General features: G+C 42.6%; 3 protein-coding genes across 5 annotated transcripts in view; 1 reads left to right on the plus strand and 2 right to left on the minus strand.

Annotated features, from left to right (window-relative positions):
* Nucleotides 1-22,565, plus strand: part of LOC113432332 (uncharacterized) — a 149,987-nt gene that overhangs the window by 65,556 nt on the left and 61,866 nt on the right.
* Nucleotides 3,537-21,257, minus strand: LOC148131826 (uncharacterized). Of its 2 annotated transcripts, none has more exons than XM_087953460.1 (6): nt 21,188-21,257; nt 12,146-12,762; nt 11,788-11,902; nt 10,577-10,644; nt 7,777-7,906; nt 3,537-6,554 (listed from the first exon to the last, which is right to left on the minus strand). In XM_087953460.1, exons 2-6 carry the CDS (start codon nt 12,308-12,310, stop codon nt 4,741-4,743), a joined length of 2,292 nt encoding a protein of 763 aa, XP_087809586.1. In that variant the 5' UTR covers nt 12,311-12,762; nt 21,188-21,257; the 3' UTR covers nt 3,537-4,740. The 2 variants fall into 2 exon arrangements, with proteins under 2 accessions (XP_087809586.1, XP_087809587.1); XM_087953461.1 differs by lacking the exon at nt 21,188-21,257 and adding an exon at nt 13,129-13,186.
* Nucleotides 14,237-21,314, minus strand: LOC113430143 (uncharacterized). Of its 2 annotated transcripts, XM_087953504.1 has the most exons (6): nt 21,196-21,314; nt 20,145-20,758; nt 19,787-19,901; nt 19,586-19,653; nt 17,745-17,874; nt 14,237-16,338 (listed from the first exon to the last, which is right to left on the minus strand). In XM_087953504.1, exons 2-6 carry the CDS (start codon nt 20,562-20,564, stop codon nt 15,035-15,037), a joined length of 2,037 nt encoding a protein of 678 aa, XP_087809630.1. In that variant the 5' UTR covers nt 20,565-20,758; nt 21,196-21,314; the 3' UTR covers nt 14,237-15,034. The 2 variants fall into 2 exon arrangements, with proteins under 2 accessions (XP_087809630.1, XP_087809629.1); XM_087953503.1 differs by lacking the exon at nt 21,196-21,314 and having other exon boundaries at nt 20,145-21,176.

A 22,565-nucleotide genomic window follows, 5' to 3' on the forward strand; every position in this document is an offset into this window, starting at 1 on the left:
AGCGGTCAAGGTTCCTTAATTCTGAGGCATTGACGTTGTGGAGCATCACCATCCATCTGGCTGCTGCCCCTTCAAGGGCCAGGGTGACGACTCATACTCGGGATCCCTGGGTTTGGAAATTCTGCCCATATTCTTGAATATAGGTGAGGATTTGCGCCAGGAAAAATCCCGGTTTCTGGGGTTCCCCATCGAATTTTACTCCCAGGGGTGGGACCTTCCTCTACAGTTGTATGTCTCTGGGTTGGCCAGGGTTAATCCCCTGTTCTGGGGCAATTAGGGGTCGGGTACCTGGTATGGCTGCTGGTTCTTCAGCTTGTCCCTCTGCCTGATCATTCTCAGCTGAATCTGGGGTGGCGGCTTGGGTTCTCTCATTTTCTGGTTCCCTTGCTCTCCTGCGTTGGCGTCCTGGTGCATCCCTCACCTCAAAGTTCTTCAGGGCTTCCCTCACGAGGCAATTTATGTACTGTCTCAGTTGGTCATCGGCCAGTGGCTCCTCGCCCCATCCTTCCTGATCCGATAGGGCCTCCATCTCCAATTTCCAACAGGGTTTACTATTGCCCTGGGTTAGGGTTACTCCCCTGGTTCTTCCGTCCCAGCTATCTCTTTCCTACGCCTATAGACCACTGGGGCTTTGTGGAGGTTTTGTAGGCAGCTTCGCTATCTTTGATGAGGTGCACTGAGTCAGTATCTGGCTGGGTAAGTCATCGTTTCTCCCCAGCATTCAGCTTCCCCTTGGTCCTTGCTGTACTCAGACATTTTCCTTTCTTGCAGGGTCCTCTCGGTAGAGTGAAGGTTTTTTTAAAATAAAAATAAAAATTTCCTCTCTGGGCTGACCTCTATTGCAGACGCTGCTTTATGTCAGGCTACAGAACTTTTCCCATTCAATCAACTAGAATGAACTTCTGGAAACATATCAAAATGTATCAAAAAGGAATCCTTTATTGAGATGAGACAATTCATGTAAGGGTTAAAAGCAGTGTCTAAGGTTCCTTAGGCATACAGGGATAGATAAGGGAGTTTAGAACCCCTCCCCTTTCCTTGATGTGTATTTAATGAAACAAAAGCCAGTATGTTAATTTCCCCCCCCCTCCTGTAGAAATGATCTTTATCAGTTTCCCAGGGCATACCTAATTTTCCCCCACCCGCTTTTCAGAACGAACTTTTTTCCAGAGGTTCCCAGGACACATCTCACTGTGGAATTTTTATGGTCTTCTCATCTCCTGGCTGTACCTCTCAGAGGTGATAGGTTCCGGCCATCTGGGTTTTCTTCCTCCATTGTATCATGTGTGGGTTATACAAATTTGATATAAGATTAAATATATTCAGGTTACATCAAGAAAGGATTTCTTTATCAGTCTCCCTCCCCCGCCCTTTCTTCCACTGAAGAAATGACAGATAACACGGATCTGACAGATGGTGTTCGGGAAAAAACTGTCCTTGTGTCTAGTTGTTCTTGTGTGCAGTGCTCTATAGCGTCATTTTGAGGGAAGGAGTTGAAAGAGTTTATGTTCAGGATGTGAGGGGTCGGCAATATACAGGTCCTCGATTGAAGGCAGGTTGGTAGTAATTGTTTTTTCTACAGTCCTAATTATCCTCTGAAGTCTGTGTCTGTCAAACATCTGATGAAGTTCTCTAGTTTGGGTAATGAAGTCTGCAACAAAACAAACAAGCTCAGAGAGCGCTAAGGACCCCTCATTTCAACCATCAGCTACACATTTTCTCCTTTATTGGCAGGTTGGATTATTTTTGGCATCTTGACATCTCAGAGAAAGTTCCTATTTGCATTTCTGCATGTCTCAGCAGGAAGGACTAAAGTAATTTTTAGAAGTAGTTCTTCCTAATTTCATGTTGATTCCCATGGATTTCCAAAGATTTTCCTTCTTGAGTGATCATTTGCAATGTTAGTACACCGGAGTGATTTTCATTCTGATTAGAGTATCCCTAATTTGGGAGGGAGGATTTTTGAATGGTTACTTAATAAATTATTGTAAATCAAGGAAGACCTGGGTGGGCCAGAAGGCTGGCTAGCTATGGGAGCTTAATATGCATCTACATTCCCCTAACACTGCTTTCTCTTAATGAAAAGAATGGTTGTCATGGTTCCAAGTAATACTCCCAACCAATTCAAGACGCTGAGGCCTTGGATTCCTTAAAAATCCAGTTTATTGGGTATATCATATCGGCACGTTCAAAGGTGAAACCAACATTGAATAATTCCTGCATTTTTGGTATAAGTAAAGAATAGATACTGTCCACCTCCCTTGTGTCACAGGTCACATTACCCAATCAAGCAAATTATGAACTTTTCAGCACTCCCTCCTACCGTTGCTAAGGCATTCTGATTTGGCCTTCTTTTTTATGTCTGGCACATTGGAGAAAACATTCTATATTCTGGAGCACTGGGAACTGCCAGAGGACTGGAAAAGAGCTGATGTAATTCCCATCTTCAAAAAAGAAAAAAAAATAGATCCAGGAAACTATAGATCTATCAACCTGACCTCAATACCAAGGAAGATTCTGGAAAAGATAACCAAGCAATGAATCAGTGAACACCTAGAAGCAAACAAAGGAATAACCAAAAGCCAACATGGTTTTGTTTAAAACAGATCATGCCAGACTAAACTTATTCCTGTCATCTCTGAGATTCAGCTGCCAAGAATGTTATAAGGGAAAAGGGGGGCGAAGGAGTTGGAAAGTTCAAGGTTATTTCGTATGTCGCATTAAAAAATTCCAGCTGCAGTTAATTGGTTGTTGTGATTAATGAAGTGTAAGAAGTGGTAGGAGAGAAGGTGGAATTTGTGAAATGCGCAGAAAATGACTTTCCGTTTGGAAAATTCCATAGATGTACCAGAGCTGTTCTAATAAATCAACTGGAGATTACACTTGTCTCGGAGTGATTGATTACCATGGACAATTTCTGGATGCCTAACAATTGCATTCTTTGACAAAGTGACAAAAATATTTGACCAGAGGAATGCTGCTGATATAATTTACTTGGACTTTAGTAAGGCATTTGATAAAGTAGACCATAACCTACTACTAGATAAAGTAGAAAAATGTGGGTTAGACAGCATCACCACCAGGTGGATTCGTAACTGGCTGACCAACGCACTCAACATATAGTCCTCAATGGAACTGCATCTACATGGTGGGAAGTAAGCAGTGGAGTAGCCCAAGGCTGTTTTAGGCCCAGTACTCTTCAACATCTTCATCAATGACTTGGACAAGGGGATAGGTGGGGAATTTATCAAATTTGCAGATGACACCGAGCTGGCAGGAATAGCCAACACTCAAGATAGGCTTAAGATACAGAAGGATCTTGACAGACTTGAACAGTGGGCACTATCTAACAAAATGAAATTCAATGGTGAAAAAAGTAAGGTTCTATATTTAGGCAAGAAAAACCAAATGCACAGGTACAGTATATGTGGTACCTTGCTCAACAGTAGTAACTGTGAGAGGGATCTCAGAGTCCTAGTGGACAATCGCTTAAATATGAGCCAGCAGTGTGCAGCAGTTGCCAAAGAGGCCAACTCAGTTCTCCTTATGGTTTTCTTTCTCAGTTATTACATGCATTACATAATGTGAAAGGGTGGAAAGGCAGACTACAACAATGGTAAGCAAAGGAAGAAAAACTGAAACAATAGTAAGGGATTCAGGGCTAATTGCATTTCTGCCTGCAACTCTGCTCTAGTGGATATACTCATTAGAGGGAGTTTCTCGAAATGATTGAGGACTTGAATACTGGCAGCCATACATCACTTTCAAGCCAAGTGATAACCTTAAACTCCACTGATGCTCATGTTCGCTTTGAAACCTCCTACTTAGCAAAAAAGCACAAAGATCCAGACAAGTGACTGTACAGTCTCTTCTTAAAAATGTCCAGTGATGAAGCATACACAATGTCTAAAGACAAGCTTTTCCACTGGTTAATTGTCTTTCACTATAAGGAAATTCCAGGTTGCTTTTCTCCTTGTTTAGTTTCCATCCACTGTTTCTTATCTTGCCCATTGGGGCTTTGGAAAAACATTTGACCCTCTCTTCTTTGTGGCAGCTTCTCAAATACTGGAATATTGCTATCATGTTACTCCTAATCCTTCTTATCTCTAGACTAGCCAAACTCAAATCCTGCAACTATTCTTGTTTTATTCTTCAGGCCTTCAGAAGAGCTTAGCTGCTCTTCTTTGCACTTTTTCCAAAAGTCTCAACATATTTTTTGTAACGTGGTGGCCAAAACTGGATTCAGTATTCCAGATGTAGTCCTATTAAGGCCTTATGAAGTGATACTAATACTTGACATGATTCTGTGCCTCTGCTTATACAACCAAGAATTGTATTAACTTTTTTGGGTACTCCCACACATGGCTGACTAATGTTTAAGTGATCATCCCTCTCAGTTACTGTTTTCGTTCCAGGTTTCACCTAATCTGTTTTTCCTGCCAGGTGTAAAACTTTGCTTTTCTCCACATTAATTTTGTTGGATTCACCTAGTATTATTTGGATCCGAAAGGCACAACATGCATACAAATAAAAATATGTAGAGACATGCTGGGGCAATGCTTAGAACGCCGTACTACAGGCTAATTGCCCACAGAAGGAGTTTGATCCTGACCGGCTCATGGTTGATTCAGTCTTTCATCCTTCTGAGGTTGCTAAAATGAAAAACCAGATTGCTGGGGACAATATACTGATTTTGTAAAACTCTTAGTGCTGGAAAGCATTGTGCACTGGTATATAAGTCTAAGTGGAATTGCTATTGCTACATAGTTTCTCTCGAGCATGGATCCTTTTATGAGAAATAAGACTACGATTCTGAGCAAAGCTCTTTCCACAATTCATGCATTGATATGGTTTCTCCCCTGTGTGGCTCATCTTATGGGAATTAAGATGATATCTTTGAGCAAAGGTCTTTCCACACTCTATGCATTTATACGGCTTCTCCCCTGTGTGGATCATCTTATGGCGAATAAGGTGGCTTCTTTGAGCAAAGGTCTTTCCACACTCCATGCATTTATACGGCTTCTCCCCCGTGTGGATCATCTTATGGGAAATAAAACTAGGTCTTTGAGCAAAGGTCTTTCCACACTCTATGCATTTATATGGCTTTTCCCCTGTGTGGATCCTTTTATGGCAACTAAGATTACCTCTTTGAGCAAAGGTCTTTCCACACTCCATGCATTTAAATGGCTTTTCCCCTGTGTGGATCTTTTCGTGGCTTCTAAGTCCACTGCTCTGAGTAAATGTCTTTCCACACTCCATGCATTCATACGGCTTCTCCCCTGTGTGGATCCTCTTATGAAAAAAAAGATGACGTTTTTGAGCAAAGGTCTTTCCACACTCCATGCATTTATATGGCTTTTCCCCTATGTGGATCTTTTTGTGGCAACTAAGTCCACTGCTCTGAGCAAAGGTCTTGCCACACTCCAGACATTTATATGGTTCCTCTCCTGAGTGGATCTTTTTGTGGCAACTAAGTCCACTGCTGTGAGCAAAGGTCTTTGCACACTCCATGCATTTATATGGCTTCTCTGCTGTGTGGATTCTTATATGGGAAACAAGATTACTGCGTTGAGCAAAAGTTTTTCCACACTCCATGCATTTAAATGGCTTTTCCCCTAAGTGGATCTTTCTGTGGATAGTAAGTCTACTGTTCAGAGCAAAGGTCTTTCCACACTCCATGCATTTATATGGTTTCTCTCCTGTGTGGATCTTTTTGTGGATAGTAAATTCATAGCTACAAGGAAAGGTTTTCCCACACTCCATGCATTTATATGGTTTCTCTCTCATGTGTCTCCTTTTGTGGATTGTAAGTTGATTACTACGAGTAAAGGTTTTCCCACACTGCATGCATTTATATGGTTTCTCTCCTGTGTGGATTCTTTTATGGGATACAAGATTACTGCGTTGAGCAAAGGTCTTTCCACACTCCATCCATTTATATGGTTTCTCTTGTGTGTGGATCTTTTTGTGGATAGTAAATTCGTAGCTACAAGGAAAGGTTTTCCCACACTCCATGCATTTATATGGTTTCTCTCCCATGTGTCTCCTTTTGTGGATTTTCAGTTGATTACTACGAGTAGAGGCTTTCCCACACTGCATGCATTTATATGGCTTTTCCCCTGTGTGGATCTTTTTGTGGCAACTAAATCGACTGCTGTGAGCAAAGGTCTTTCCGCACTCCATACATTTATATGGATTCTCTCCTGTGTGGATATTTTTGTGGATAGTAAGTCCAATACTATAAGCAAAGGCCTTTCCACACTCCAAGCATTTATAAGGCTTCTCCCCTGTATAGATCATCATATGGGAAAAAAGATGACCTCTTTGAGCAAATGTCTTTCCACTCTCCATGTATTTAAATGGTTTCTCTTGCTGGGCAAGGAAGTCTTGCATTGCTGCATCAGTGGAAGATGAGCTTTCCTGGTTCCAATTATTTGACTGGTTTCTTTCATGGCTTTCGAATTCCAGTTGAATTCCAAACTTCTCCATTCCATCTTTAGCATTGATCACTTGGAACATTTCACGGGAACCTTGATTCTTCTGCTCATTATTACCTTCAAAGCAAAAGGGAAATGAAAATGATAACAAGCTTAGAGAAAAAGATCAAACTGTAGAAAGTCAAGTGAATTTCCTTCTGAGTTTCTCGGAAATTCCATTAGGTTGTATGTTTGCATGCTTCCAGCGGTGTGATATAGACATGATGATTTCTATATTCATGAGTAACGAAAGCTTTGAAAATATCTAGAAAATATCTGTTTCTTTACAATTATCTATATATGTGCAAATCTCACTCAAAGCTAGTTTTGAGTTAAGGAACTATCAGTGGAAACATCCAAGGAGGAATTAGGAGAAATGTTAAGATTTATTGGGGTGGGTTAATTTCAGCAGAAATCGGTGAGAATTGAAACAATTTTGAAACAAGCTCCTTCTCCAGTGTACTTTGGATCAGCTGCTCCATGGTGTCTCTCTGGCAGAACCCCCACTCGGCCTGTTCCTTGATCCCAGTGATGAGATTTTGGAGCTAAATCCCTTGCTTGAAGCTTCACAATGACTTGTAAACTCTTTTTGCGCTGAGACTGCAAAGGTTGGGATGCTTCAAGAATGGCTACTTCGCTGCTCCAAAGTCTCATCGGCTTGCAAGGGCTCTTTGGCCGGATCTGGTACAGTTCACAGAGAACGGAGGCCTAAAATACTTTAGTAAGAGATCACACGAGACCAGTAGTGCAAGATCTCAGGCCACTAATCTCGCATGATCTCACACCGCAGTTCTTCTGCAAAGGTTGGGAGGCTTCAAGAATGGCTCATTTGCTTCCCCAAAGTCTCATCAGCGTCAAATGAGAGGATAGAGATTGACCCAGCCCGAAATACAAGCCATGCTAGAGTGGCAGCCCCCTCGCACCCGCAGACAGTTACAAAGTTTCCTGGGATTCACAAACTTTTACAGGCAATTCATCTACTCCTTTGCAAAGATTCATCTACTCCTTTGCAAACCCATGACAGACCTCCTAAAGACAGGGACCCCAGGGACGAACACCCCTCCCCCCCGGGCAATCCCTACAGTGGAACCTAACTTGCCAAAAGGCATTTGGCCATGAAAAGTTCTGACCATGAGTTTTGTTTTCACACAATTTGGGGAGGTTTCAGAGGACAAGTGACAACACACTCCTCTCACATGACCTTCAGAGCAGGGCTCTCCAAGCTTAGCAACTTTTAAGACTTGTGGACTTCAACTCCCAGAATTCCTCAGCCATTGATTTGGGTCAAGAAAAATCTTACCCAGAGAGATCACGTTCCTATGGTTTTCAAGCATGACTTCAGAATGCAGTGCTTTTTGGTCAGAATCCAACTGAGACCATTCCTCCTCAGAAAAATACACAGCCACCTCCTCGAAGGACACAAGATTCTCCTGAACACAGAAAAAAGAACACAGAAAGAGGATTTGCAAGATCTATTCATCTTCAGCAATGATTTAGACAAGAGAATAGAATGGGAACTCATCAAATTTGCAGACAAGACCAAATTGACAGGAATAACAAGAATACCAGAAGATAAGCTTGAGATAGAGAAGGATCGATAGATTGGGACCCATCTAAGAATAGACAAGACCAAATTGAATATAAAAACTCCAGAACATAGGCTTGAAATACAGAAGGATTGACGGATTGGGCCTCATGTAAGAAAATCTAACAAAATGAAATCAACAGTGAGAAATGTAAGGTTCTACATTTAGGAAAGAAAAACTAAATGCACAGGGATAGAATAGGTGATACCTGGCTCAACAGTAGTAAGCGCAACACAGATAGCAGATAATCAGAGTTGGAAGGGACCTTGTAGGTCATCTAGTCCAACGCCCTGTCCAAGCAGGAAACCCTACACCATTTCTGACAGATGGGAGTCTAATCTCTTCTTGGAAGTCTCAAGTGATGATGCTCCCACAACTTCCGAGGGCGACTTCTGTTCCATTGGTTGATTGTTCTCACTGTCAGAAAGTTTCTCCTTATTTCCAGGTTAAATCTTTCCAGTTTCCATCCATTATTCCTTGTCTGGACTTTGGGTGCTTTAGAAAATATCTTGACCCCTTCCTCTCTGTGGCAGCCCCTCAACTATCGGAACACTGAACAGATATAAAGGTATGCATATTTCCACAATGCTAGAACTATTCTCAACATCTTTTTTATAGTGTGGAGGCCAAAACTGGATGCAGTACTCTAGGTGTGGTCTTACTAAGGCTTTATAGAGTGGTATTAGTACTTCTCTTGATCTTGATTGTATCCCTCTGTTAATGCAATTTAGGATTGCATTAGCTTTTTTAGCTGCTGCTGCACACTGCTGGCTCATATTTAGCTGGTTGTCCACTAAGATTCCAAGATCCCTCTCACAGTTGCTGCTATTGAGCCTGGTTTCACCCAGTCTATATGTGTACTTTTGGTTTTTCTTGCCTAGGTATAGGACTTTACTTTTCTCTACATTGAATTTCATTTTGTTAGATATGGCCCAGTGTTCTAGTCTGTTAAGATCCATCTGGATCTTGAGCCTATCTTCTTGGGTGTTAGCTATTCCTGCCAGCTTAGTATCATCTGCAAATCTGAATAAATTCCCCTTCTTTTCCCTCATCTATGTTGTTAATGAAGATATTGAAGAGTACTGGGCCTAAGACGGGACCCTGTGGCACCCTACTGCTTACTTCCCTCCATGGAGTCCTAGTGTCAGCAGTGTGCTACGGTAGTCAAAAAACCCCAATACAATCATAGGCTGCATTAAGAGGAGGATAGAATTAAGATCACATGAAGTGGTAGTACCAATTTATAATGCTTGCCAAGACCAGACTTGGAATATTGCATTTGGTTGTCAGATGTAAAAAAAGATCTTGAGACTCTAGAAAGAGTGCCGATAAGAGCAACAAAAATTATTAATGGACTGGAGGCTAAAACATATTAAAATGGTTGCTGAAATTGGGTATGGCTAGTTTAATGAAAAGAAAGACTTTGGATGTGTGTGTGACATGGTAGCAGTGTTCCAAGAAGCAATGGATGGAAACTATTCAAGGAGAGAACCAACCTACAACTAAAGAGAAATTTCCAGACAGTGAGAACAATTAATCAGTTTAATGACTTCCCCCCAGAAATTATGGGTGCTCAAACATTGGAGGTGTTGATGAAGAAATTGGACAGCCATTTATCTGAAATGTTATAGGGCTTCCTGTCTGAGCAGGGGGTTGGACTAGAAGACCTCCAAGATCCCTACAAACTCTTGTTATTCTGATTTCCATCATTCCCAAATTCCCAAAGCAGAGATATGCACTAAGTTAAATGGCTGTGGGTTACACAAGTCCTAATTTTAGGTGAGAAAATGGGCAATTCTGAAAATTTCTTTGACTGAAGAAATATTTGGTGAAGTTTTATCAAGTTAATGGATTCTTCAGAACTTCCAGTGCCTCTCAGTAATCCCACTTCTGGATCAACTGATCTATCACACTGTGTATCATTGATTGATCTATTAGTCTTGAGCCACTGGCTGAACGGAAGAAAATAAAGAAGAGAAAATTCCCTGCAAATGTCATTTCTCAGCCTTTGGAAAGTGGGAATGTTTGATCTCCTAATCCAGGCACAAATCAGAAATTATTTCATAGCCCAAAGTACCACGATTACATGCTCTACATGGCCATTCTCTTTGGATTTTAAAATTTTGCTTTATTTTTTAATATGATTTGCTTATTCTTTGAACTACGGGTTTTTAAAAATGGCAATGTGAGTCTTGTTATTTTTCATTAGCCTTGCACAATTCCGAGTCAAAGAATTACCAAAAAAAGGGTCTCTAGCAGTTTCTGCCACTGTGATACATTTATTCCTATTTCTGGAAGGACTTTTTAAAAATTGCTTCTTGTAAACGACAAGTTGGAGGAGAACCGAGCAGAACAAGATAAACAGAGGAAGCTATGCTGGTCGAAAGCAACTTGAACCTGCTATTCTGCTGTCCATGTTGTGGAAGAGCACAAAAATAATCCAGGCCAAACAAAGTGGGGGGTGGTGATTATGGGGAAGGAGAATAAAAATCTAATAACTTTTCCCTTTCTTACTTGATTTGCAGGTTCAACCACTGTTTGAGCTCCCTCATAAAAACCAGAAAGCGTCATTCTTTGTTTCTCTGTAAGGAATAAATAATTTCAAAATGTATGAGTAACAAAATAGGAGGAGATATTATATAGAAGGAAAGAGAGAGCAAAGGTAAGACAGATGTACTTACTTTTATTTATTGATTAGCCCTTGGGCCATATCAAAATGCAGAGTTCCAGAAACAAATTATTACTAAAATTTGTTAAAAGCAATTTAAAATGAAATTGGAATAGAATACAATAATTTAAGATAAAATATGATAAAATTATATTTTGGTGTCACCCTGCAATCTACCCCAATCAGTCCCACATATGCATATCTCAACTGAGCTATTTTGCTTAAGTATTGTGCTGTGTTAAATGTTATTTTCAGATTCTGGCCGCACATAATATAAATTGTTTTGATATGGGGATCCCAATGGGTCATTTGTTTGGTATATAGACCGAGATACCTGTCTCCACCCTCTTGTACAAACAATAATCAAATAGGATGTGAACCAGGTCTTCTACTTCTGCTGCTCCGCAAATGCAGAAACGTTCATTGGAAGGTATATAATGGAATCTCCCATATCTGACCATTGTGTCGAGCTGTTTGAATCTCGCTCGCGGAAATATTTCTCTTAGATGTTTTGACAGATGTAACTTCAAATAGCTGTCTATTTGAAAGGTACGTTTGTATTTGCTCAGCTATTTCAAGTTACCCACCTTACTAAGGATAGCTATATCATTTTGTGTTTCCACATTCTTCATTCTTTGGGCAGCTCTTTCGTTAAATCATTTTCCTGTTACGCAAGAGATAGGAAAGCCACAGTTTCTGAAAAAATGTGTTAGTTTGGTGATGCAGATTTGTGATTGTGATTTTATTTGCTCTAGTAAACATAACCCGGGGAGTATATAAGCCTCCATTTCACTGACTTTGTGCCAGTAATATGTTCTAATTTTGGATAGTGCATGAATTGTATGAATTCCCAATTCAGCTCTAACTGCTGCAGCAGATCTACGCCCAAAATACATCTCAAATGCTGGGACTGTGTTTGTTCTAGGACTGTGTTTGACTATAGACCCCAAACTTCTGCTCCATACAAGAGCATAGAGGTAACCTTAGCTTTATATACTTTCATTAATGGGGCTAGGGACAGGTAACACAGATGGATCATCAGAGGAACTTTAATTACCTCCTGAGGTGTCCCAACTTTGATCTTCCCAAGGGATCCTCCTGAAAAATAGCTCCTGAGGGGGATTTGATGGATTCTTCTTTCCCTCAGGATCTCTAATCTCCACAGTGCAAGACTTCAAATAGGAGGAAGGAAAAAAGAAGCAGAATTAATTTATATCACATGACATAAAGTAGATTCTTATATTTGGAACACAACCTCAAAGCTTCCAATATCCATCCGTGAGGTTGAGTGAGAAAACAATGGAACAATGTCCTACAAGAATTGGGAAATTGCCACATATTATGAATGTCAGAGAAGTTTGGAAAGGAGGAGTGAAGTATTCAAGCACACTCTCTATTCTCTTTTGAGCTCTCACCTGCAACTGGACCTGCTCCTTCTGCTCCTCCGCCTGGCTCAGGAGGAAGCCTTCCATCAGGGCCACCGCTTGGGAGCTGGTCTGTGCTCCACACTCCCGCACCCAGCACTCCATCTCTGGGGGCAGAAGGAACAGGAACCGCTCCAGAACAACCAAGTCCAGCATCTGGGCTTTGGTGTGCTTTTCCAGGTTTCAGCCATCGCCTACAAAAGTCGTGCAGTTGGCTGCAAAGTCCTCGGGGACCCTCAGCCTCCTGGTATTGGAGGCTCCTGAAGTTGCAAGGCTGAACTTCTGAAGGAAGGATGGTTTCCTCCTCCAGGATCTCCTCCCCAGTTCTTGTCCAGATTTCCCCACCCTTCCCAGGCTGAACAGCTGAAGGGCCTTTTCCGCTTCCCTCCTTTGCAAAAGGTTGTGTCTCCATCCTTTCTCTCTCCCGCAGAGCAACTGCAAATGGGTCCAAGGACTCTGGTGGATCTCCAGATGCCTTTTCCTTCACAGGACCATTTCTGGGGCCGCAACAGGACGGATCCCTGCAAGTTATTCCTCTCTTTTTTTCTGTTCCCCCAAAGAGAGAATTTTGGCTTGCAAAGATTTCAAATGGCTTCGAGTTTCTATATCTGAGATGGAAAGAAAAATAAACTGCAGGAATTAGAAAATGGAATTCAGCCACTGAGCAACCTTGCCCGGAGCCCCAAACGGCCCATCCCAGCGCAGGACTCAGGTCCCCCTCCCGAACAGGTTCGGGAAGGAGGCAGCTGGAGAGGCCTCCCCGCTTCTCTTCCCCTCGGGGAGCCGGGTGCGAATCCCGCCTCCTCCTCGCCCGGCTTCTCTCCTCTCCTGGTGGGCCTCCGCAAGCCGACCCTCCCCTCTCCCCCCATTCGGGCGCTTCCCGGACACTGGGGTGGGGGGAGGCATCCCCGCATCCCCCGGCATGGAGAGGGCGGCTGGGGAGAATGGGACCCGGGAAGAGCCCCCCCTCTCACCAGGGGCACGTCTGGATCTCTCCCCCACCCCCGCCTCCTGCGGAGCCCCACGGGTTAAAGAGAGAGAGTGCAACGGCCTAGAGCGGCAAGTATATGCACCAAGACAAATTCCTTGTGTTTAAGCCAAGCGCGCCCCCTGATGGATTTAGCGCAAAATGCCAGGATTTTATAAAGGGCGGGATAGCGTCTTAGGGAAAGAGAGAGGGCGGGGAAGATGGGTATGAGAGTAGAAGGAACCCCTTCATGGCTCCATCAGACAAAGGCTTCAACGTCTCCAGGGGTGGCACTTTCTCCATCACCTTCTCTTCTGTGGAAATGGAGAAAAATCTCTGCAGGATTTGAACTCGTTTCCCTCAAGAACAGCCGCCCTGAAGGCTGGGCAGAGATTGGAGGAGGCCTCAAAAGGAATAAATCCCAGCTGGGTGTCAGAAGAGGAGGCTCTCTGGGAAATCCAGCTTGTCTTAAGGTTGTTGAGAACTCCGACCTGAAGGGGAGGAAGGTGGATACAGACAGGAAAGCCACAATCAGGAATTTTTATTGTGTTTTTTTTTATTTCAGTACATATAGATGTCCTTCTCAAACTATTTGCTCAGCTTCTCAGAGAAGGAGGGACCAGAAAGGCAGAGACACCCTCCAGCTGTCCAAATGTATCACCCATCACCATCAAGAGGACGTTCTAACCCGCTATATACAGCTTTAGTCAGATCCCATTTGGAATACTGCGTCTAGTTCTGGAGACCTCACCTAAAAAAAGATATCGATAAGATTTTGTGAGTCCAGAAATAGGCCACATGAGGGGAAAGCAAGGAAAGATCTCTGTCATCAGAGGGAGCTTCTTGGAGTGATTGGGGAATCTCACCACTTAAATATTGGCAGCCACGCATCACCTTCAGGCCAAATAATAACCTTAATCTCCACCTTTGCTCGTGTTCGCTTTAAAACCTCCCACTTAGCAAAAAAGCACAAGAAAGGATTGAGGATTCAGAATCAGAATAGAGCTGGAAGGGAACTTGGAGCTCTTCTAGTCTAGCTCAAGCAGGACATGCTTGATTTAATTTCCATCCAATGTTGGAAATTGATAGTTGGTCTTGCCCTCTGGTGCTTTAAAAAAAAAAGGACCCCATCCTTTGTGGCAGCCTCTGAAATACCGGAATATTGTTATCATGTCACTCCTAAACCTTCCATTCTCTAGACTAGCCAAACTCAAATCTTGCAACAGTTCTCCATAAATTTTAGTCTTCAGGCCTTTAATCATCTTAGCTGCTCTTTCTGCACTTTCTCCATAGTCTAAACATCTTTTTTGTAATGTGATGACCAAAACCGGATGTAATATTTTAGGTCTTACAAAGGCTTTATAAAATGGTACTAATATTTCACGTGATTTTGATTCTATGCCTCTGTTTATACAACCAAGAATTATATTAGTTTTTTTGGCTCCTGCCACACACAGGTAACTCATGCTTAAGTGATCATCCATTTGGACTCCAAGGTCCTTCTGACAGTTACTGTTTTTGGGCCAGGTTTCATGTAATCTCTTTTTCCTATCCAGGTATAAAATCTTACTTTTCTTCATATTAAATTTCATTTTGTTGAATTCAACTTTGTGTCATTTGGATCAGAAAAGCAAAATAGGCATACACATAAAAATCTATAGACACATTTGTGGATCAGTGGTTAGAATGCAGTACTACAGTTTAATTGCGCACAGTCAGGAGTTCAGTCTTGACCGGCTTACAGTTGATTCAGACTTTCATCCTTCTGAGGTTGCTAAAATGAGGATCCAGATTGATGGAGACAATATGCTGACATTGTAAACCACTCAGGGTCCTGTAAATCATTGTGGAGTAGTATATAAATCTAAGTAAAATTGCTATTACGATATAGTTTCTCCTGAGCGTGGATCCTTTTATGGGAAGATAAGATTATCATTCTGAGCAAAGCTCATTCCATATTCCATGCATTTAAATGGTTTCTCTTCTGAGTGGACCATCTTATGGGAAATAAGATTACGTTTTTGAGAAAAGGTCTTTCCACACTCCATGCATTTAAATGGCTTCTCCCCTGTGTGGCTTCTTTTATGGGAAATAAGATTACATCTATGAGCAAAGGTCTTCCAACAATCCATGCATTTAAATGGCTTTTCCCCTGTATGGATCTTTTTGTGGCTTCTAAGTCCACTGCTTTGAGTAAATGTCTTTCCGCACTCCATGCATTCATATGGCTTCTCCCCTGTGTGGATCATCTTATGAAAAAAAAGATGACGTTTTTGAGCAAAGGTCTTTTCACACTCCATGCATTTATATGGCCTTTCCCCTGTATGGATCTTTTTGTGGATAGCAAGTCCATTGCTCCGAGTAAACGTCTTTCCACACTCTATGCATTTAAATGGTTTCTCTCCCGAGTGGATCTTTTTGTGACTTCTAAGTCCATTGCTCTGAGCAAAGGTGTTTCCACACTCCATGCATTTAAATGGTTTCTCTCCCGAGTGGATCTTTTTGTGACTTCTAAGTCCACTGCTCTGAGCAAAGGTCTTTCCACACTCCATGCATTTATATGGCTTCTCCCCTGTATGGATCACATTGTGGGAAATAAGAGTACCTCTTTGAGCAAAGGTCTTCCCACATTCCATGCATTTAAATGGCTTCTCCCCTGTGTGGATCTTTTTGTGGATAGTAAGTCTACCATTCAGAGCAAAGGCCTTTCCACACTCAGTGCATTTATATGGTTTATCTCCTGTGTGGATCTTTTTATGGCAACTAAGTCCACTACTCTGAGCAAAGGTCTTTCCACATTCCATGCATTTATATGGTTTCTCTCCCATGTGTCTCCTTTTATGGACTGTAAGTTCGTTGGTACAAGGAAAGGTTTCTCCACACTGCATACATTTATACAGCTTCTCCCCTATGTGGATCCTTTCATGGGAAGTAAGATGCCCATTTGTTCTAAAACATTTTCCACATTCCAAACATTTATAAGGCTTCTCTTTTGTATCAATTTGGGATGTAAGGAAGTTATATGGTTCCAACTGTTGGGCAAGAAAGTCTTGCATTGGAGCATCAGTGGAAAATGAGCTTTCCTGATTCCAATCATTTGACTGGTTTCTCTCATGGCTTTCAAATTCCATTTGAATTCCAAACTTCTCCATTCCATCTTTAGCATTGATCACTTGGAACATTTCACGGGAACCTTGATTCTCCTGCCCATTGTTACCTTCAAAGCAAAACAGAAATAAAAATGATAGCAAGGTTAGAGAAAAAGTACAAAGTCAAGTGAATTTCCTTCTGAATTTCTCCGAAATTCTATTAGGTTGTATGTTTGCATTCTTACAGTGGTGTGATATAGACATGATGATTTCTAAATTGATGAGTCATGAAAGCTTTGAAAATATCTAGAAAACACCTCTTTCTTTAGAATTATCTATATATATGCAAATCTCACTCAAAATTAGTTTTGAGTGAAGGAATAATCAGGGAAAACATCCAAGGGGGAATTAGGAGACAATTTAAGATTTATTGGGGGTTTTTAATTTCAGCAGAGACCTGTGAGAACTGAAACCATTTTGAAACAAGCTCCTACTTCCCTGGTGTACGTTGGGGTAGCTGTCTGTCTGGCGGGACCCCTGCTCCATCCAATCCTTGATGCCAGCAATGAAACTTCAGAGTGAAATCCCTTCCTTGAAGCCTCCCATTGGCTTGTAAATACTCTTCGTGCTAAGACTGGATAGGATGGGAGGGTTCAAGAATGGCTATTTCGCTGCCCCAAAGTCTCATCGGCTTTCAAGGGCTCTTTGGCCAGATCAGGTACAGGCTTTAATTTGCAGAGGCCTAAACTACTTTAGTGTGAGATAACAAGAGACCAGTAGTGCAAGATCTAAGGCTACTGATCTCGCACTGCAGTACTTTAGGCCTGTGTTCCGTACAAACTAAGGACTGCACAAAATCCAGGGCAAAAGTCCCGGAAAATGAAGAGGCCTTCCCTCTGTTTGCAAAGTACTTTGTCCTGGATCTCATGCAGGTCTTGGTTAGCAGAGAACAGAGATCTAAAGTAATACAGTAAAAGTTCACATTTGATCTCGCGTATCTCTTATTACTTTAGGCCTCTTTTTTCTGCAAATGCACCGAAGCAGACGGCTCGCTACAGTAAGTCCCGGTGGGGTGGGGTGGGGATATACAAAGGACGAATGTTGTTGCAGTGCCTCTGCCATCATGTGTGTGAATAATGGCCATGGTGTTGCAACATTGATAATTTAGGGAATAGGTCATAAGTACTGGGGGAGGGGGGGGGGCTAGGTTGTAACTTGGAACTGTCGCTAAGGGAACTGTTGTAACTCAGTGATTAACTATACCCTAAGATGCTCTGAGTCACATTGCATGAGTCCTTCATTCTTGAATTATATTGGGAGAATTCTCTTCAATGGCCTTAGCGTGAAAGTTCTATTCTCACACAATTTGGGGAGGTTTCAGAGGACAAATGATAACACGTTCCTCTCATATGCCCTCCGGAGGACACACAAAAGCAACCTCATTCTTTTTAGCCTCCACAGGTAAGCTCAAATAGAAATGGAAAAATACAGATATGAAATGACACAGAAAGATTGGGGACTAGAAAACTCTTACCCAGAGAGGCCACGTTCCTATGGTTTTCAAGCATGACTTCCGAATGCAGCGTTTTTTGGTCAGGATCCAGCTGTGACCATTCCTCCTCAGAGAAATACACAGCCACCTCCTCAAAAGACACAAGATTCTCCTGAACACGGAAAAAAGAACACAGCAGGAGGATTTGCAAGATCTGTTCATCTTCAGCAATGATTTAGACAAGAGGAAGGGGAACTCATCAAATTTGCAGACAAGACCAAATTGACAGGAATACCAACACTCCAGAAAATAAGCTTGAGATAGAGAAGAATTAATAGATTGGGACCATCTAAAAAAATGAAAAATGTTGAGAAATGTAAGGTTCAACACCAGAAACTACAACAGGGATCTTGCAGTCCTATTGGACAATCACTTAAACAGGAGACAGCAATGTGCTACAGTTGCCCCCCCCCCAAAAGAAAACCCAAAACAATCATAGGCTGCACTAAGAGAGGGATTGAATCTAGAACACATGAAGTGTTTGTACCAGTTTATAATGCCTTGGTAAGACCACACTTGGAATATCACATTCAGTATTGGGTGTTACGATGTAAAAAAGATCTTGAGACTCTAGAAACAGTACAGAGAAGAGCAACAAAAATGATTCGAGTCCTGGAAGCTAAAACATATAAAGAATGGTTGCTGGAATTGGGTATGTCTAGTTTAACGAAAAGAACAACTACGAATGACATGATAACAATGTTGCAATATCTAAGGGGCTGCCACAAAGAAGAGGCGGCCAACCACAATTCTCCAAAGAACATGAAGGCAGGACAAGAAGCAGTGGATGGAAACTAATCAAGGAGAGAACTAATCTACAACTAAAGAGAAATTTCCTGATAGTGAGAAAAATTAATGAGTGGAATGACTTCCCTCCAGAACTTGTGGATGCTCCGACACTGGAGGTGTTTAAGAAATTGGGCAGTCATTTATCTGAAATGTTTGATCTCCTAATTCAGGCACAAATCAGAGGATTGGAAATTATTTTGTAGCCCAAAGTACCTTGATTACATGTTCTAGTGGCCATTCTTTTTGGATTTAAATAGTCTGTTTTATTTTTTAATATGATTTGATGATTTTTGAACTACTGGTTATAAATAAGGCTTTTTTAAAATGGTAATGTGGCCATATGAGTATTTAGTTATTTTTCATTAGCCTTGCACAATTCCAAGTCAAAGAATTACAAAAAGAACAGGTTTCTAGACGTTACTACCACAGTGATACGTTTATTCCTATTTCTTGAAGAACTTTTTAACAAAATACTTCTTGTAAACTCACAGTTGGAAGAATACATAGCAGAACCAATTAACCTATAGTCTTTAAAAAGTGATCTGGCAGATGCCATTTTGAGGCTCCAGTGCTGCCACATTAGAGCAAGGGATAGGGAGGGGGGATTAGAGATAGCTGGGGTAGTGTAGTCATAATAAAATACTTGCTCCCGGAAACCAAGGACGTTCTCACACTTGGCCAGATGACGGAGGAATGATGACCCAAGACCAGCGGAGCTTGCAATGATTGGGCCATGTGACTGTTTTGGGTTGAGAAGAAAACTTGTTTTTAATTAGGTAAAAACCACAGGAACTTTCAGAGTTGGTTTTCACCAGATTTGTGCCAATTTGACAGTTCCAATTAACCTTTCTTTGAGGAATACACCTTCCTCGGAGTTTTGCTTGAAATGTAATATTATGCTGCCCATGTTGCGCAGGAACACAAAAATAATCCAGTCAGAACAAGAGTGAAAAATAGGAGACACAACTCTGCACACCCTCTTCACTGCCTCAAGGAAAGGAGAATACAAAACTAATAATGCTCCCCTTTCTTACTAGATTTGGAGGTTCATCCACTGTTTGAGCTCCATCGTAAAAAACAGATAACTTCATTCTTTGTATTTCTGTAAGGATAAAATAATTTCAAAATGCATATTTAAAAGAATAAGAGGTAATAAGTATATTACAGAAGTATATTACAGAAGAGAAGGTAAGACAGATGGGATCTCTCTGGGTAATCAAAGGAAATTCGATTACCTCCTGAGGTGTCCTGACTTGGATCTTCCCAAGGGATCCTCCTGAAAAATTGCTCCTGAGGGGGATTTGATGGATTCTTCTTTCCCTCAAGATCTCTGATCTCCATAGTGCAACACTTCAAATAGGAGGAGGGAAAAAAGAAACAGAATTAATTTACATCACATGACATAAAGTGGATTCTTATATTTGGAACACGACCTCAAAGCTTCCAATATCCATCCGTGAGGTTGAGTGAGAAAACAATGGAACAATGTCCTACAAGAATTGGGAAATTGCCACATATTATGAATGTCAGAGAAGTTTGGAAAGGAGGAGTGAAGTATTCAGGCATACTCTCTATTTTCTTTTGAGCTCTCACCTGCAACTGGAGCTGCTCCTTCTGCTCTTCCGCCTGGCTCAGGAGGAAGCCTTCCATCAGGGCCACCGCTTGGGAGCTGGTCTGTGCTCCACACTCCCGCACCCAGCACTCCATCTCTGGGGGCAGAAGGAACAGGAACCGCTCCAGAACAACCAAGTCCAGCATCTGGGCTTTGGTGTGCTTTTCCGGTTTAAGCCATCGCCTACAAAAGTCGTGGAGTTGGCTGCAAAGTCCTCGGGGACCCTCAGCCTCCTGGTATTGGAGGCTCCTGAAGTTGCAAGGCTGAACTTCTGAAGGAAGGATGGTTTCCTCCTCCAGGATCTCCTCCCCAGTTCTTGTCCAGATTTCCCCACCCTTCCCAGGCTGAACAGCTGAAGGGCCTTTTCCGCTTCCCTCCTTTGCAAAAGGTTGTGTCTCCATCCTTTCTCTCTCCCGCAGAGCAACTGCAAATGGGCCCAAGGACTCTGGTGGATCTCCAGATGCCTTTTCCTTCACAGGACCATTTCTGGGGCCGCAGCAGGACGGATCCCTGCAAGTTATTCCTCTTTTTTTCTGTTCCCCCAAAGAGAGAATTTTGGCTTGCAAAGATTTCAAATGGCTTCGAGTTTCTGTACCTGGGATGGAGAGAAAAAGCAACGCCAAGAATCAGAAAGTGGAATTCAGCCACTGAGCAACCTTCACCCAACCTTCCCGGAGCCCCAAGCGGCTCATCCCAACGCAGTGTCCAGATCCCCTCCGAGCAGGGCCGGGAAGGAGGCAGCTGGAGAGGCGACCCCACGCTTCTCTCCCGCTCCCGAGACAGGATCGGGCCCTCGTGGAGTTGGGTGCGAATCCTGCCTCCTCCTCGCCCGGCTTCTCTCCTCTCCTGCTGGGCCTCCGCAAGGCCGACCCTCCTCTTCCCCCATTCGGGCGCTTCCCCGGACACGGGACGTGAACGGATCCCCGTCGCCTTCGAGGCATCTCAGCTTGTTCCGCTTCCCTCAGTATGCAGAGGGCGGCTGGGGAGCGTGGGACACGGGAAGAGCCCGCCCCTCACCCCTCACCGGGGCACCTCTGGATCTCCCTCCGCCAGACTATCCCGCAGCCTCTCCGCCGCCTGCCGAGTCTTGGGGGTTAAGGAGAGGGAGTGCGGCGCCCTAGAGCGGCAAACGTTTGTGACGTGACTTCTTCCGCGGCCTCCTGTAGTAAAGCAGCCGTGACCTTCGCTATCCCGTGGACCAATGAGGAAATGCCTGGAGTTCCCTTCCCTTGGCGGAGGTCGCCCCCTGGTGCAAAGTTGCCAGGATTCTAGAAAAAAGGAGAAAGAGGAGCGCCTCTGGAAGGGAGAGGGCAGGGATGATGGGAATGGGAGTAGGAGGAAAGACCCCTCTCAATGGCCCCCTGCCCGTCAAGGCGACTCTGAACAAAAAAGAAAAAAGAAAACCAGTCCCAAAATCGAGAAAACCTGAAATCTCTCGATATCACAGAAATTTTACCTCATAATGAGGCTCCTTGAGAAATAAAGAGAGGGAAAATGAAAAGATTTGACCATATTTGGAGTTGACAATGCATGTTTAGCAAATACCACCACCACTGAAACTTAATTTTAAGTTACCTTAATGTTATGGCACAACTTAAAAAGAGAAAACAAATGGCCCTAATGTTTGAAAAATTATCTTTCGCCCATGCATTTGTTTCAGCTCCTGTTCATTCTGGTCCCTTGTTTGAAAGACAAACTGTTCACACTGAAGCTTTTCCCACACACTCTACATTGACACCTGTCATTACTCTATCACATCATCAGAAGTCTTTGACCGAAAAAAGTTCCCTGCTTCTGCATTCATATTGGTTGACTCAGATCTTAATTTTACACAGCAGACTGAAGTTGGATTGAGGGATCCTTAGTTCACTGATGATGTTCCCTAGTTTGGGTAATGAAATGTCTGCAACAAAACTATCAGGCTCAGTACCAAGGACCTCTCATTTCAACCGTGAGCTACATATTTTCTTCTTTATTGGCAGGTTGGATTATTTTGGGCATCTTGATATTCCAGAGAAAGTTTCCATTCGCATTTCTGCATGTTTTATCAGGAAGGATTGAAGTACACTGCTCAAAAAAATAAAGGGAACACTTAAACAACACAATGTAACTCCAAGTCAATTACACTTCTGTGAAATCAAACTGTCCACTTAGGTAGCAACACTGATTGACAATCAATTTCACATGCTGTTGTGCAAATGGAATAGACAACAGGTGGAAAGCATAGGCAGTTAGCAAGACATCCGCAATAAAGGAGTGGTTTTGCAAGTGGTGACCACAGACCACTTCTCAGTTCCTATGCTTTCTGGTTGATGGCTTGGTCACTTTTGAATGCTGGTGGTGCTGTCATTCTAGTGGTAGCATGAGACAGAGTCTACAACCCATACAAGTGGCTCAGGTAG

The sequence above is a fragment of the Notechis scutatus genome, chromosome 2 (assembly GCF_049901735.1).
Source record: "Notechis scutatus isolate UNSWTSFEM ecotype Mainland chromosome 2, rNotScu1.2, whole genome shotgun sequence".
Taxonomy (NCBI): Eukaryota; Metazoa; Chordata; class Lepidosauria; order Squamata; family Elapidae; genus Notechis; species Notechis scutatus.

What these genes read in the sequence shown, in the direction of transcription:
- LOC148131826 (XM_087953460.1), bottom strand. Translation starts at nt 12,310, where the DNA reads ATGCTGGACTTGGTTGTTCTGGAGCGGTTCCTGTTCCTTCTGCCCCCA. An exon ending in TGGTTGAACCTGCAAATCAA is followed by an intron (nt 7,907 to 10,576) that starts GTAAGAAAGGGA and finishes TTCTGTGTTCAG; the next exon opens with GAGAATCTTGTGTCCTTCGA. An exon ending in TAGGAACGTGATCTCTCTGG is followed by an intron (nt 6,555 to 7,776) that starts GTAAGATTTTTC and finishes TTTGCTTTGAAG; the next exon opens with GTAATAATGAGCAGAAGAAT.
- LOC113430143 (XM_087953504.1), bottom strand. Translation starts at nt 20,564, where the DNA reads ATGGAGACACAACCTTTTGCAAAGGAGGGAAGCGGAAAAGGCCCTTCA. An exon ending in AAGTCAGGACACCTCAGGAG is followed by an intron (nt 19,654 to 19,786) that starts GTAATCGAATTT and finishes TTATCCTTACAG; the next exon opens with AAATACAAAGAATGAAGTTA. An exon ending in TAGGAACGTGGCCTCTCTGG is followed by an intron (nt 16,339 to 17,744) that starts GTAAGAGTTTTC and finishes TTTGCTTTGAAG; the next exon opens with GTAACAATGGGCAGGAGAAT.